Source organism: Crinia signifera, chromosome 1, assembly GCF_055691185.1.
Source record: "Crinia signifera chromosome 1, ASM5569118v1, whole genome shotgun sequence".
In the NCBI taxonomy this organism is placed as follows: Eukaryota; Metazoa; Chordata; class Amphibia; order Anura; family Myobatrachidae; genus Crinia; species Crinia signifera.
Window position 1 is genome coordinate 100,293,781 of NC_139217.1, and position 16,728 is coordinate 100,310,508.

The 16,728-nt window shown below is 40.9% G+C and overlaps 1 protein-coding gene across 4 annotated transcripts in view; it reads right to left on the reverse strand.

Annotated features, from left to right (window-relative positions):
* Positions 1–16,728, reverse strand: part of WDR17 (WD repeat domain 17) — a 126,497-nt gene that overhangs the window by 14,565 nt on the left and 95,204 nt on the right. For 3 of the 4 annotated variants that reach the window (XM_083170811.1, XM_083170807.1, XM_083170804.1), the window contains 8 exons: positions 15,223–15,311; positions 15,029–15,128; positions 12,247–12,386; positions 9,267–9,287; positions 7,216–7,327; positions 3,225–3,366; positions 2,249–2,351; positions 1,299–1,400 (listed from right to left, as the gene is read on the reverse strand). In XM_083170811.1, coding sequence (XP_083026937.1) covers positions 1,299–1,400; positions 2,249–2,351; positions 3,225–3,366; positions 7,216–7,327; positions 9,267–9,287; positions 12,247–12,386; positions 15,029–15,128; positions 15,223–15,311 — 809 coding nt within the window. The remainder of the gene's footprint in view (positions 1–1,298; positions 1,401–2,248; positions 2,352–3,224; positions 3,367–7,215; positions 7,328–9,266; positions 9,288–12,246; positions 12,387–15,028; positions 15,129–15,222; positions 15,312–16,728) is intronic. The other variant, XR_014469863.1, reaches the window with a different exon arrangement.

The following is a 16,728-nucleotide window of genomic DNA, read 5'->3' on the forward strand; positions in this document are numbered from 1 at the left end:
CATGTATTTTTTTTTTTTTAGCTAAAGGTTTTGTGCATGGAGGTGGGGTAGTGCTGCAGCTTCACCTATCTGCCAATGTGACAAGGATTAATGGAGCTGTGCAGTGCATTACTAGGAGTTGACTAAGTCCCATAACACTTTGCATAAAAGGGCAGAGGCTGAGAGGTTTGTGCTAAGCTCTGATTGGTGGAGCTCATTACATGCTTCTTAAGCCCATGGAGGACAGCAGCAGCAGCCTAGTCATGGGAGGGGTTTTAATCAGAGGCAGCACTGTGAGGTCTCCTACAGTCCTACAGAGTAAGGTGCAGAGGGACAAACACAGGCTTTTCATGTAGTATGTATGTATGTATGTATGTATGCATGTATGCATGTATGCATGTATGCATGTATGTATACATGTATGTATGTACATATATATACATCCCCCCACTGCAGTTACCCACTGACCAAGTTTATACTGCGTTTACTCTGTGTTTTGACAGTGTAATATTCTCCCATGCAGTTTGCGCCCAGTAATGACAAGTGCAAGGGGTCCCCCTGTCTAAAGTGCCCTGCCCCCCCCCCCCCAAGGCTTAATCTGGCACTTTACACGCCAATTCATGGTTTACTGATATAGTGTTTTTTCATGTTTTTTCATATTTTATGTGATATTATATAATTAATGTATATTTCTTAATCACCCATGTTTTTTCTTATTTAAGCGATCTTCATTAAGCGCTGTGATCACTTGTTTTCAATTGGAAGAAATGGGTCTGGTATGAATGGGGTTGACCCATGAATACCCTTGGACCATCCGACTCTGTGAAAGGGCTAAGAAACCTAAAACTTCCAACCCCGTGTTCAGTGTCCTGAGTAGAGGCAGGTTTTTGGTGTGAAAGAGGGTGTTAGTAAAGGATTTAAGGATTCAGAGTAAAACAATAGCAAGCAAACGCAGATGATAAATCACAGAAACATGTTTACTTATTACTGCACAAAAAGGCACTGCCCTGTAATTACATCTCTTCAAATCAACAATGATATAATATCTCCAGCAGATTATAAACATGACATCATTTACAGAACGTCGCGGTCTGGATACTGCTGGATAATCATCTGCAAATTAAGCTTCCTCAGATTGGCATGATCCTATTTACATTTAATTGATAAAGACATAAAAAGAAAAACTGATTCAAAGGGGTAAATTTACTAAAGCTTCTAAAAATCGAAAGAGGTGATTTTGCCCATTGTTATCTACTGTGATCTTCAATAGAACTCCCATCCTAGTACATTTCCCCTAAATATCAGTGGGAGTACTTTACCTGGTGTATTCATAAAGTGCAGGGACAATACTTGTGTAGTGTCTCCTGATAGCAAGCAGAGCCCCGGTGTATCCGCACAGAATCAGCAGCTCATTGCGAACTCTAGGGATAAATACAGAAAATATTAAAAGAGTTCCCATAGGATCCCCTGACTTAATGAGGTCAGCTGCAGGCTGCCTGCAGTAAGGCTACTTGGGAAGAAGTCTCAATAATAGGGCTAAATATAAATAACTTCCAGATCTCTATATAGATGACATGAGGGTTAAGCCTTGAAATGTGGGTCATACTCTTTGGGACTGATTCAGACCCTTTCGTTTGGTTCCAAATTCAGCCCCATTTTTGATGGTGGGGGTCTGCACATGGGTGGATATGCGAATGTGCAAACCCCCTTTGCAAACGCCTTTGGCGAGTATTACTTGCCAAGGTGTTCGCTTAGTAAGGGGAGGGAAGGGGGGTGGTCAGCAAGGGAACGACCAGCTTTCGTGGGCATCCCCATAAAAATGTTGGCCATTCCCCTGGGAATGCTGGCACGTTGGTGCCTGCAGGGGGCATGTGACGTCAGTGCCCACCCCAATTCGGCCCCAGATCGAAGGCTGCAGAAATCAAATGATTTTTCGTCCGGTCGGCCGCATGCAAGGGGATGTGTTTGCTTGCACATCCCCTTGTGTGCTAGCGAGGGATTTAGGTGGGGGGGGGGGGCGTTCGGCGAGGCGGTGCTTACATGTTCGCTAGCCTAGTAAACAGGTCTCTGAATCAGGCCCTTTATTTCTTGTACACTGTGACTCTCTAGCTCCCTGATCTGACTTCTTGGTGGTAGTGGTGATGGTGCTAGTAATGGGTGTGGGGAATGTTGTCATTGGAACAAGAAAAGAGACGATATTGTGCATGTAGAAACCCAGGAAACAGTCTCTGCACAGAAGTCTACTTAGGGCAGGAGGAAACATACTCACTCACTACATTTATGAAGCACTAATCTCTCCGTTCTGATGTAACTGAGAAGGTCAAGGATTGGACAGATGGAATCCAGGGTCCAATCAGCACTGCTAATTTGTTCTGTAGAAAACAAGAAATAGAGAGTAACTAATCAGTTATATATATAGGAAAAAGTAAGTGCTCTTGCTAATATCTGCTTACATTATTCACACTGTATATATAGTGAAATAGTATACAGTTGTAAGTGGGTTATAAGGGCAGAGTGAGCGTAAGACAATTTATTGTAGGGGATCCTGAATCTATTCCCTTTGTGCAGGCTCAGAAAGTGATTATATACAAGTGACTGGAGACCCACAATGTGGCACGTGCACAAGAGGTAAGGCTCCGGCACACTACTAGTCTTTGGTGTCATTATGCAGTGCCATCTTTTCAAAGATGTTACTGGGAAAATGGCCCCAGTGAGGAGGAGTTACCAGCATTCTGCCATACAAGGTAAGTTAATATGGATTCAGGGTGTTTAGAGCATCCACCCCTGGACCAGTGCCCATTATAAATATGCCCGTGACCTCAAGCAATAACATCAAACAGGGCGTTTTAGCATACAGCGCACACACAGACAAAAGTACAATGAAATGGGAGTTTGGAGGAGGGAACTGCACAGAACTGTGCTGCCATATGGCAGTATCATGGGCATTTTGTGTGTCCCAGGAAGGAAAGCCTATTGTGTACGGGGAAGGGAAGGACTGGGGCATTTGCTGACAACAGTTCTAGAAATACAGTATAACACATAGTGGGGGAAATTTACTCAGATGTGTATTCTACTTTGCATGTGATGTTGCTATGGGCAACCAATCAGATCCTGTCTACTATCTTCTAGAGGGTGCTAAATAAATAAGTAGATTCTGATTGGTTGCACATACTGTAGCAACATCGCATGTGAAGTAGAATACACATCTTAGTAAATTTCCCCCATTGTCATCCTTATTACAGTACCTTTTACAAAGTCGATCCCAATTGGAAGAGCCTTCTCAGGTTCAGAGCTTAACAAATAGTATTTGACAGCTTGGAAGATGTCTCTGTCTTCATGGCAGCTTTTAGCAATTTGTGGGCATTCTTCCAAAGATGGCAAGTTACACTACAAATAGTTATGGAAGATAGTTGTTGTCATTATGTCATAGAGCTTACATGCATTATAACAGACAATATAATGGACGAAAAAAGAGACTTAACAAGTTTGCCTACTTTGAGATGTAGAGTAGAGTATATCAACATAGTATTAACGTTAGTTAGTTAAATCATTGTTAGTTGGGCGCCCACTACGCAATTTGCTTAGTGGGCTATTCTGCGTAGGGAAATTGCATCGCATCGCATGGGCCATGCGATGTGCGATTTTCCTATGTAATTTATTCACTGCTCTCTCAGCCCCGGGGCATCGCATCACATCTGCCGCAAAATCGCACCATGTTAGCAGTATTCATGTATACATGATTCTTTGCACTGTGATTTCATTTGATATTTAACTAAGGGTTCTGCACCTCCACACCGGCTAATAGAGCTATAGCACCCCCCCCCCCCCCCCACCACCACCACCACCACCAAGTTTATATTTGTAATTACAACAATGGCAGGCAGTTTGGGGTGTTCTATACACATTACAAATATTGATATACAATACTAATCAATACTATATACAATATAGAGAGCATACCAGAGACCTCCTTTTTTTCAAAGAAGATCACTAACTATTTTTTTCCTGTACATATAATTGGTATATCCTCTAATATACTTCTAGATTAGTATCATGACTCCAAGTATGTGTAGTGAGGCACCAAAGAGGCACTGCATGTGCCTGAGCCCGAAAGGGCAGGAGAACATTGCAAGGACCTTCTGTATGGTGCCAACAGATAAAGGCCCTTATTCAGATCTGATCGCAGTACAAATTGGTTCTCAAAATGGACAAAACCAAAGGGTAAGTGCAAATGACCAGAAAATGGATAAATAATTGTTCTTTTAAAATGGATTTCACACATGTGCAGGATTATTTAATGACATGGCGGAAATAACCAGAATGGACACAGCATGGTTATAAACAGTTATCGTAGTCTGGATTTTTAGTCTAAAGTCATTGTCATTACAACTACTGACCATAACATAAAAATGAAGCACCTGAAAAACTCCTGTATAAAAAATATTATCTACTATCACAATTACTGTAGCTTGCAGGCTGGACATGTGCAAATATAAGGACTTTATGATAACCGCTGTATCAGTCTACCACTAAGCCATTTATCAGGGATGTTGGCAATGTGCTGATCATTCACATACTGAATAAGGAGCAGCAACCTATAAACATGTCTTTCCCATGATATTTATTCTTCATATAAGTAAAGAAAAAATAGTTGAACATCCAGTGATATTAATGCAATTTCCAGTGTAAATGAATAATTAACAATTCTCTCCAAACTTTTAACGCACAACTGTGATGGCTCTTGTGTTGCATTGTGTGTGTTTTTGTGCATATCATGAGGTGTTTTGGTATGATTACAATCCGATGCACAGGCCCACAGGCCGTGAGATGTATTCTATATCTTACTGTATGTGCTGCACATATGCTCTGTCTGGATTGGGTGCAGTTTGTGAGGTGTTTTTTTCAGATGCAGTTGATCTTCAGGTGGAAAGTACAACCTCCGTCATTTGAGTAGCATTAAATCTTTAAGATGATAGAATGCTGTTTGTGAGGCAGCTGGATTGAGCGTTACATCGTTAGCACATAATGGGGGAAATTTACTAAGAATACAAATACAAACAATCGTATTCATATTCTTAATACAATGGATACGAATGCATACGGCTGTTTTAGCCGTATGCAAATTCGTATTCCGGAGGAAAATTTTCAGTCGTATTTTACTGATTCGTATTTTGCGATGGCGTATCCATTCATATATTTTCCGATACGAATTCGTATTTTAAAAACAAATTCGTATTTTGAAATACAAATTCGTACAGGCAGCCTGCATGGATCAGTCAGATCCGTGCATGCTTCAGTGTAAAAAATAAATAAAAAAAAAAATATATATATATATATATATATATATATATATATATAAAAAACGGCGTGGGGCCCCCCCACGACCGTAACCAGCACCAGGCTCAAAGAGCTGGGGCTCGTTTTAAAAAATCAGGGAAAAATTGGCATAGGGCTCCTCTATTTTTTTTAAAACCAGCCCCAGGCTCCAGGGCCAGGTCTGGTTCCTAAAATACAGGGGGACAAAATGAATAGGGGTTCCCCCGTATTTTAAGAACCAGCCCCAGGCCCAACCAGCCAGCAGGGTAATGTCACAGCCGGAGGACACTTATTATATAAGGTCAAATAAAACTTTATAACATACAAAGCCCATACATATTGATACTTACCTATATTGAGGTAGGTAGGTCCCCGTCCATCGGTCCTGGGGTCCAGGGCTCCAGCGATCCTGGGTCCGTAGTATTCCTTTGGGGGACCTTTGGTAGTAAATTCTACTCACCAAGATCCTCCGGCGAAGATCGGTCCTCTTGGTTCCGCTGTAGTCCAGGGTTCTTCAGAAAAATAACAAACCGCAAGTCCCGTAACCATCGCACTGGAGAGCCGCTGAAGTTTCATCTTCAGTGCCTCTCCCCTGAATGATTCTTTTGGCCACCTAGCGGCCAATCAGGAGCCGAATTTCGATTTTTTTTTTTAGGCGTATTTGCCTTAGTAAATTTTCTCCAATGTGTCAAAATGCACCAAATCGTGAGTCCGGGACTGCCGGGGTGTTCAAAGGAGATTGTGAGATGGGATGCTGTTCGTCCTAATGTATGGCCAGCATTACACTAATAAGCTAATGGGGTAATAAAATCATTTATATGTATATATATTTATATATATGGGTACTTGTTTAGTTTCACGGCGGCAGCATGGCTGCACGCTACTTCCGGGTTCGGTGCTTGTCAAACTTTCTAAAATAAACTAAATGCCAATGTGGATAGTTCATACCCCCACTATCCATGTTGGCATGGAGTTGATTTTAGATAGCGTGGCGAGCGTAGCGGGCCACCGAGCCCGTAGCGTGGGCTTGCGAAGCGAGCCCCGCAAGGGGACTCAGACGCACGGCCATGCTGCCGTCGTGAAACGATAAAAGTACCTATATATGTCTAGAATCCATTTGTGTGCCTCCGAAACACTGCCATCTGTTGGCAGCGAGTGAAACTACATCTCTTTCTCTTTCACACATACACAAACACAGAGGTAATCACAAGGTAGCAGACTAGCTTTCAAAGCATTTGCTTCGAGCTGGCTTACTAGTCTATATATATTTTCATAGATTAAAGAAAGAGTTTAATTTAAACAGCATTGATTGGCTATTTTAAAACCAGGTTCCCTCATGCATTGTTACATGCAGAAAAATGATAGGACTAAATAAATTGCCTGAAAATAATAATTATTAATATATTATAATTATTTTCATCCCTTCTTACAAATAAATACTAGATATTATATGCAAAAAATATGAAGTAACAACTAGAATTATTCAACAAATGTATTTCTGTTTTATACATTTTTATGTTAAGAACATCAAAGATTAGGAATGTCCTTAACTAACCTTCCAAACAAAAAGCTGTTATGAGAAGTTATAAAATGTTTGCTTTTATTGTATATTTGTTTTTTTATTAGTTACTTTACAGATTGATCATAAAGAAAATGTAGTTGTCATTGGAATGGCAGACATTACAGTATACTGTCGAGCAGATAAATTGTGTCTCAATAGGAACAAGACAGGTGAAGTAATACATCTGTCCACAAACAGAATGCTGGAAATCATACATTCACATAAGCAGGACCTTTAACATCAGTTTTATGAGTGTGTATCATAAGTCTTTCTCCAAGTTATTGCTGATGAATAATATGAGCAGAACTCTGGAATATGCTGATTCTATAGAAATAATATCAGTAAGAAAAAAAACATACTTTGCAGTGTAGGTCGTTAATCTCTGCAGAGCATCCTGGGTAAAATGCACAAAGCTTGATTAAGAAGAGGTCATTGTTAGGTATCATTCTGAGGAGATCTGCTGCCAAGTCCCTGTGAAAAATAAATGATGTTCCTATATATGTTATCCATCAGCAGGGATCACAAGCAAAGCATTCATCATCCTAGTTATGTATAGACATATAGTGTAAGGGCATGTATGACCACATAATATCTCTGGGACTACAATTTCTAACTATCTTCTATCAGAAACAGACTGAACAGTCAATGTATTTCACGGCACAATGGGGAGACAAGTACATGGTATTACAACGTATGATACAAGTGGACAATGCTTTAGTACATGAGTGCAAAAATATAAAAAGGCCATGTTTTTGGTTAAACATAATAATGTTTGTGCACATAATGCTGTGTAATCAAAATATTTTATAAGTAAATGGAAATATAAGCTTGTTACAACCTTGAGATGCAACTGTTGCAGACGCCAGGGCTAAGCCTATGATTTTCGTCACCCGGGGCCAAAGCCGGCCCTAGGCATAGGCAAACTAGGCAAATGCTTTCCAAACATAGGTCCAACTCACAGTGACATCAGGTGGCAATAGACAGGCATAATGTGTATAAGGTAAAGATATACTACTGTGTGGTGTAACATGAATAAGGAACACTATCTTGTTATATAATGTAAATAAGGGACACTACTGTGTGAATAACATGAATAAGGGACACTCTTATGTGTAATGTTACTAAGGTTGCACTACTGTGTGATATGATTTGATTTGGTACTATTGTGTGGTCACACCCCTTCCCAGAAAGATCACCCCCCTTTCTATCTTTATTTAAAATATTGGGTCTGGAGCAGAGCTCCAAAATGTCTAGTTACAGCTCTGTGCATGAGGATTGCTATGGGTGAGGGGTGACGGGTGTTTCTAAACACTTTCTTGACAGGTGTTTCTGACTGCTGCTGTGCTCTGTGCTGCTGGGTCATGGTCAGAACTGTTGAGTGCCAAAATCTTGCCTAAGGAATTGGTTAGGGTCGGACTGCCCTGGGCAGTAATTTGGCTCTGCTCTCAGCTTTATCAAAGGATCTTTTGATAAAGCTGTGGACTACAGCGAAACGCGTCAGCAGTGCTACCCAGACCCTATTGAAGGAGAATTATCCAGATCCCATTTGAATCCTGGCATCTTCATCCGTCACCTTTGATTTGGACCTGTCCGAACCAGCCCTACATTGGATACCACCACCAGCTCCAGAACAGGAGCCACCTGCCCACCTCCAGCGTTATCCACCTGCCAAGGAAATTTGGACATCCACTTGGACCAGCATAAACATCTGCTGAGCTAGTCGCTGACAGCGCAGGACGATTCCTCAAAAGTGGACGGTAAAACCAACACCCCTTCATTTACCATCTTGGGAATGTTCTGAAAAAGGGCCCAATAGGAACGGACAGACCCCACAACAACTCATACCCACCCCCCAAAACCTCCCCCCCTATTTACCAGGAATCATGGGATTCAAAGTCTAGTGCACTAGCATCTTTTAATACTCATTTATCTGATTTTATTTCATTTATTATATGCTTCAGTAATTGCACAGCAATATAAATACTGCATATACTTATATTATATTTAATAAAAAAAAACAGATTTGAATGTATTGTGTGTAATAAATTGCATTTTTATTGTGAAACCAGTCCAATTGATAGTGTTTTTCAATTAGCGCTGCTTAAACCTTTTTTTTCTCTTTGTACATTCCTTGTATAGGGATCGACTATCCCTACCATCTAGCAGCAGCTTTGGGAAACACCTCTAGTTAAGCGCTACAAGCACCACCCTCCAGGGGGCTTAAAATTGACCCCTCTAGGCCTATATAATATGTCTCTATAGGCAGCAACTGCAACTGCAACAACTGCAGGTTATACAGTACAACTTCTGAATGATGATGTATGCAGTAAGGTGATACTGGTAGTAAAGCAGCATTTCTATACTATCTGTATACATTGTTTCATTAGTAGACATAAAATAAGTTTTCTACCTGTATCCAGGAGATGGAAAGCTGAAGAAAAGATACATAATTAGAATGGTAACATTATTTTACTATTATTATTATCATTAGCGTTTGCTACAGTATGTGAGTTGCTACTCTGTATGTACTTTAGTATGTATTATGTATTTAGTTTCTCATCCACTACTGATCCCATCCACAGGGAATAGAAACTGCGCCCTGTGATCCTGGGATCACAGTATTGCCAATGCCTTTGACTGATTGACAGGCAGAGGCATTCCCAGGGAGGGAAGCAGGTGGGGAAGGGTGTCCCTTAAAATCGAAGGTCTGAAAAATCGATGGGACATCCTCTATTTTTTTTCTTTTGCTATTCTGAGAGCCAATGCAAAATATGAAGTTAATTGGACATTTCTAACCTGTGCCCCAAGCGGCACAAAGTTTTACGTTTTAGGTGACTTTTCTTAAAATTGCATCAAACGCTTTTTAAGTGCATGCACATTTTTTTGTTGTTGTTAAGGTGGGAATTGAGACCGGTGGCAGGGCCTGAGCAGCATATTACCTTATCACTGGACATTGGGTGTATAATATACATATATAATATACACACACAATGCCCAATGATGAAGTAGTATATTCATATTTTACACATTATTAAAACTTTAACACCAAGTAATCAAAAATAAATAAAATGAAATAATTGTAAACTTACTTGCTTTAGGTTTCATTATTTTTTCAGATAGAAATATAAAGTTTACACTCATTTTAGGGCATAAGACCTTAAGGGAAGTGCAACTACACACATACAGGAAATGATGGTTTAATGGTTATCACATCATCTTTTTGCTGAGGTAAATATCACAACAAGAATAATCCTTTTCGGAATTGATCACACACAATATTTACTTACTAACAATTTCTACAGTGACAATGCTTTCTAAAAAGTATTGTCCCTGTAAAATACTTCTTGACACATTTGCGGAGTCTGTCATGTTTAAGCAAGAATTCGGCACAGTGACTGACATTGTCAGTAACCTTTGGGAACAAGCTTCAAAAAGCTTTCCTTTTGGGAGTTTGGTACATAAGGTTCAGACTCAGTACCCATTAACAATAATGTGGATGGCAACTGGCTCAGTGCACGGTTTGCTTTGCTGTCTCATATGGGACCATCTGGCAAGCAAAATAATTGTGGTTGCCTTACCAAGTATCCAACTTGTATATGGAAATCGGCTTCTCTCAAAGGCAAAAAGTATTTTGAGGGATCCTTTCCACCCTAGTGGAGAACTGTTCACTTTACTCCCCTCAAACAAGAGGATATCATTCAAGTCTGTGTAGAACAAGACAGTACAGAGAGAGTTTTTTCCCGGTGGCAATTCGTACTCTGAACAATTAGTGGGATTCATGCATAATCTTGTACTCTGATGTTGCTTTCTTTTATTGTCTTTTTATGCTGTACTGTTCATACTCGAATTTTGTTAAGTGTTCATTACATGTGGGCACTTGATGATAATAAAGATACTATATATTATTATTATTATTTTGATATTGTGGTGTGGAGTTTGTACGTTCTTTACATGTTTTTGTATATCCTATTGGTTCTTCCCACAGTCTAAAAATTTACTCAAGCAAGGACTGGGTGAGGTGGGAATACTAATGCAGTTTATTAATGTGTTGTTGCTAATTGTATTCTTATTATTATTGCTTGCCTGATCTGGTATAAAATTCAGTGACATCACTCTGTCTCCTCCTCTGAATCCTTCTGAGCTCTGAGTGTCTGCGGCATTTGCTGTGTGAGTGACCGCTGCTGCTGCAAGGTGAGGTCTGTGCTCTTATTGTAGTTCAGTAGAAATTTTCAAAAGGTACAATTTGCCACTGCACTTTCTGTACAGCAATCCAAGCAAGTGGGATGAGACTGCGGCCTTCAAATACCAAGTTTTTTGTCAAGACTTGGTTGTGAACGACGCGGTAGAGCGACGTGTTGCCCTGACTCAGGAGTACCTTGGTTAGGTTAGATCTTCTTTTGGTTGCCCAATACACATGACAAGCGGAAAAAAACAATACCAAACAAGCGCTATCGGTAGACTTGTTTAAGTGATTTTAACGAATTTTCGCCATATCGTGGCTCAAACATATTAGCTTACAATTGCAATATTTTATCGTTCTAGTCCGACTATGTATTTCAACCCTTGTCCTTTGTGATAAGATACATTTTGGGATGGCTAATACCCCAAATGCATCAAATTTCAGATGATTTGTATTTTTCAAAAATTCTTGAGAATTTATGCAATTTTCTTGTTTTGTTAAGTGTCTTGGGTCAGAGTTGTCCGATTAACTTCATTTTTTGCGTAGGCTCACAGTATAGCAAAAGGAAAAAAACTAGAGGGTGTCTCATGTCATAACTTCAAATTAAAAAAATTGCCCAAAATAAGGGTGGGGGCAGACAGGTTTCCTGGAAAAAGGGGGCCCTCTTACACCAGTTTTGGGCAGTGGAGAGGCCTCACAAGTTTCTCCTTTTTTCCTTTTTTTTAGGCCTCAAAAGTTACCCTGCAATGGCCAGCCTAAGTAAATGTTGCACGTTGCGGTAGAACCGGATGGCGGGATGGCCGGAGTTCAGGAAGAACAGATCCTGTTCCACTTTTTGTGACTCGACACAGCCTCCTTGCAGCCAAGGTTATGCCGCTGAACGGAACCTGCTTGGCCGGTATGTGTGGCCCAGCATTATTACGGTGATATATACCAGGCTGTAATCTCCAACTCAGAAGGACATAGCTTAAAACAAGTTTAATAAATATGTACTAATAAATACTTGTTAATCAAATAACCTTACATTTAAAGAATGGTTACTAATACAAATAAAATGTACATGTCCCTTCTAAATCAGTGTTACATTAGGGAATATTACCATGAGTCATGATGCTAGAAGGATGACGCTAAGACATCCCATAAATAAAGCCATGATACATGGGGTGCACGAGAACCCTGAGGTCACGTCCAATCTAACTGTAATACGTACCACGTGGTCACAGTCATGCATTTTCTTGCAAGCAGCTCTAGTGCATATTGAGTTGCTTGTGCTGCACTTTCTCCTATCACTGTGCCCACACATACTGCCAGTTCCAGCTCATTGCCGCGGATGAGGTTGGCCATGGCTAGCTTAAAAAAAACAACAACCCAAAGACATTCAATTTACTTACATTTCTAAAGCATACAGTACAATGACATTTATTTACACAGAAGGGAACATGCCCAGAACGGTAACATTACTTTCATCCTGAAAATCCCTGATTCTTGTTTCAAGTATTAAAAATCTGTGAACATATGAAAATAGGGGGCTATTCAGGCCTGATCGCTTCTCTGTAAAATGAAGCTGCTGTCCCGTCACAGTGAAATCCCGCCCTGTGCAAGGCTGCGAAAAGGTTTGGCAAAATTTTGCAGCTCATCGCACAGCTCCAAATCCATACGCAACTCACTCACCAGCGAACGATTATTTCACTGTTCACTATCTGTGCCTACTAATGATTAGTTAGGTATTTGGAAGTTTCCAATAAACTTACTTAGGCCAATAATTACAGTTCATTTGTTGGAATAAAAAAAAATATGGCCTCAAATTACCCCCAAAATAAACTTTATGTATCCCACATTTGATTAAAATATGTATTTCACTTAAAGATAATTGCTTTTGATTATTTTTTGCCATTTTATTTAAATGTGAAATCGCCTCAAATTACCCAAAACACATTTTTTCAAACTTTTTTTGCATTTTTCATTTAATTCCTTTGTAATGAAACAAAATTGGTTTATGTTATATATATATTTTTTTTTACTTTAAAAATAAAATCACCAATCCGCTGGTTGACACTTTTTAAGTGTGTCCAGTACTTTCCTTATGCAAACTAACAGCCTTCCATAGGATTATGCCCTCCATAGGGGGAGCGATGTTTGCAGCTGTGTGGGGAACATGGAGAGTGAGGGGTTAGGGTGGACGGCTCGACGAGCAGCGTTACAATCACACGCATCGCTGCAAATTCACAGCGCTACGTGTGAACCAGAATCACCCCCTTACATTCTAATGTAATGTAGTGTTTAGGTTTCCTTCTACAGTATTTTACATAGCAGCACCAAATGTTGCATGCAGCCTCAATCTAAGGGCCTGATTCAAGTTGGATCAGTATGGACCAAAAATGGCCCAGTGACCAATGTTGCGGGTCTGCGTATGCGTATGGACGGATATACGCATGTGCACTAAGGGGAGGGCCGGGGGCAGGCAGGAGGCGGCTGAAGGGCAACGCCCAGCATTTTATGGACGTCCCCATGAAAACTCTGGGGAACACAGGCAGGCCGAGGCCAGCGTGTGGCTGGCGGGTGATGTCACATGACGTCAGCACCTGCCCCCTTTTCAGCGCATAGTGGTTTTAAAAAAAGTCAGTTAACTTCAGACTGACTTTTTTTACTGCAGGCAGGAGAGATCATTCACTGGTGAGTGACAATCTAATGATTTCTCCTGCTAGGGGCATCATCCCCTCGCATGCTAGTGAAAGGATTTGGGCGAACCAACCTGAATCGTGCCCTAAATTCAAAACAATGTGACTAGCAGTTCATGGTGTGTTGGGTAAAAGGTTAAAGCTACTTTCACCAATTGGCTACAGCTTAGGATAAATGCACAGTGGTTACTCAGTCTATAACTTACTAACATTAACACACATGAGCCAAAAGGAACAAACAGGAGGTCATCTTTATTTTCTTAGCTATTGATGTCTCCAGTATAATTGCTGCCTGTGTGTATATGCATTTATTTAGTAAAGTTGCGCAGTGGTTAGTATTGCTGCATCACAGTGCAGGCACCATGCTATGATTATTGTTTATTTATTGCCAGTGATTACACAGCACTGTATACAGAGAATAGTTGTAATTAACAATCCCTAAGTTACATTTAGCCAAGCATCCTACGAGTAAGCTTATGGAGTGTGTGAGCCTGGCGAACGTGGATAGAACGTATGAACTTCACACAGATATTGTGTAATAAGGAAGCGACCCAGGTGCTGTGAGGGAACAATACTAACCACTGTGCTGCTACAGATATGACACCTATCCATGTGATTGTATGGGTTTCTACCGAGGGCTTGTTTTTCCCCACAGTTTACAAACATATAGGTAAGTTAATGTCAATGTTAATGTGTTGCATGGTGGTCATTCACGTTTGGAAAGGAATTATGTGAATCGTTAAACTCTTCTCTTTATATGTTGGTGTAATTAAAAAATGTTAAATCATAATGCACTTCAAAAACTTCAAATAGTGCTTACTGCTTCTTATATTTAGAATGTTTCAAATTAGGCTATCTAGGTAATACAGGTTGAGTATCTGTTATGCTTGGGACCATGAGCATTTTGGATATGGGATTTTTGAGGATTTGGGATTTTTTTTTTCATTCTTACCTGGTCACCCGGCGGTGCCCATACATCCATGGCGTCCACAGCGGCCTTCGGAATCCTCTTCAGCGGCATCTCCATTCCCAGGGGTGCATTGTGCGAGTATGGCGGTGACATCACCTGCACACCCGCTCAATGTGTCTTTGGGACCAGCGATGCCAATGAAGAGGATTCCGATGGCCGCAGTGGACACTGGGGGACGAGGTAAGTATGAAAAAAGAGGTGAGGGAACCCAAAATATTCTAAAAAAAACATGGTTTTCGGTATATTTTGGTTTTTGGAATATACAGATAAGGGAGACTCGACCTGTACATTGGTACTCTATGATTTGGGTCAACAATGCTTCACAGGTGCCTAATGAAACTTACTTCAATGTTGTCTACGGCCAAGTGACAGCATGCGGCAAGCACAGCCCGTCCATCCTGGAAATACCACTCCGCCAGCTCTGTACTTACTCTACTCAGAAGCCTGTGCAAAGAAAGAAGATATGTCATGATATACTGTATGACAGGAAAGACTCTGGCATGGAACCCTGTGACCACGTGTGACATTCGAGACTTACTCATTGTAATCATCTATGTTGTTGCCATCGGTTGGAGATGCAGTGGTGACCAAAACATGATCAGACTGTATGTTTCCTTCACAAGCTGCCTAGAAGTAAATGTTATTTAACTAGCAGGAAATTATACAGATATAGCTTGATAAAGAATAATCAAAATAAATAGCTTTGGCTTCATAGTAAATTAAAGCATCTAGCTTAGATAAGATTGATCAGACTTGGCTAATAGCCACAATTTGCAAATATTGTTCAGTCTCCAGTGGGTCCAATATTTAGTGAGTAGTCCCACTTTTTAAGTGGCCAGAACACATAATTTTGGGCCTTATTCAGGCTGGATCGCAAAGCACATTTTTTTCTCAAATGGACAAAAACCTTATGTACTGCAGGTGGGGCAGATGTAACATGTGTGGAAAGAGTTAGATTTTGGTGGGATATGTTCAAACTGATATCTATATTGAAGTGTAAAAATAAAGCAGCCAGTAATTATGCTTCACAGAAACAAAATAACACCCAAATCTAACTCTCTCTACACATGTTACATCAGCCCCACCTGCACCTGGTTTTACCCATTTGAGAAAAAAATGTGCTTTGCGATCAGGTCTGAATTAGACCCTATGGAGCAGATTTAACAAGGAGTGATATTATTGCTATTACTTGTTATGAATGATAAATGGTACTATATTCAGTCTTCACCTCTAGGTAGATTGACAGAAAAATCCAGGGCTTTCGGATTACCAGAATGCTCCCAGCAGCACAGTCTATTGCTCTTGTGGGTTACACTGAGTCATCCATGTGTCTATGCAGGGCCGCTGACAGGGGGATGCCGTGGGTACAGTTGTCCTGGGCCCGGCCTCTGGAGGGGCCCAGGCAGCTGCCCACAGTGGCACGGCGCCACTCCGGCACAATGCCTCCCCCACCTGGCGGCCCCCCAGCCAGGCATGCACAATACACAGTGTAGCCTGTAGAGCGCCGAGTCTAGGATACAGAGGGGCTCGGCGCTCTGCAGACTGCACTGTGCAGTGTGCGCTCCCAACCGTCCATGAAGGAGAGAGATGCTGCACCGGCACTGCTGGTTGCTGCTGTTAAGTAATGGTAATTGGCTGTGGGCCCGGGGGCGCGGACTGAAGGTCAGTCCCGGGCCCCAACATTTCTAGTGGCGGCCCTGTGTCTATGGTGCAGATGTATTAAGCCTGGTGAAGTGATAGACTGGTGATAAAGCGGTAATACAGTGGAGGTGATAACACAACAGTTGTTTGAAAAATGACAGGAGATGATTGGCTGGTGCATTATCACCTTCCACTTTATCACCGCTTTATCACTTCACCAGGCTTAATACATCTGCCCCTGTATTAGAAAAAAAAAGGGTGAAATTGAATGGGGCAGTATGATTATTTAGGAAGGAATATGACAGTCAGAAAAGAGACTGGTTCATCCATTCATCCAACTTGATAATACTGTATATATCTATCTCAGAATGGTCATTTTCCTTAGACCATAATTGCATGATTC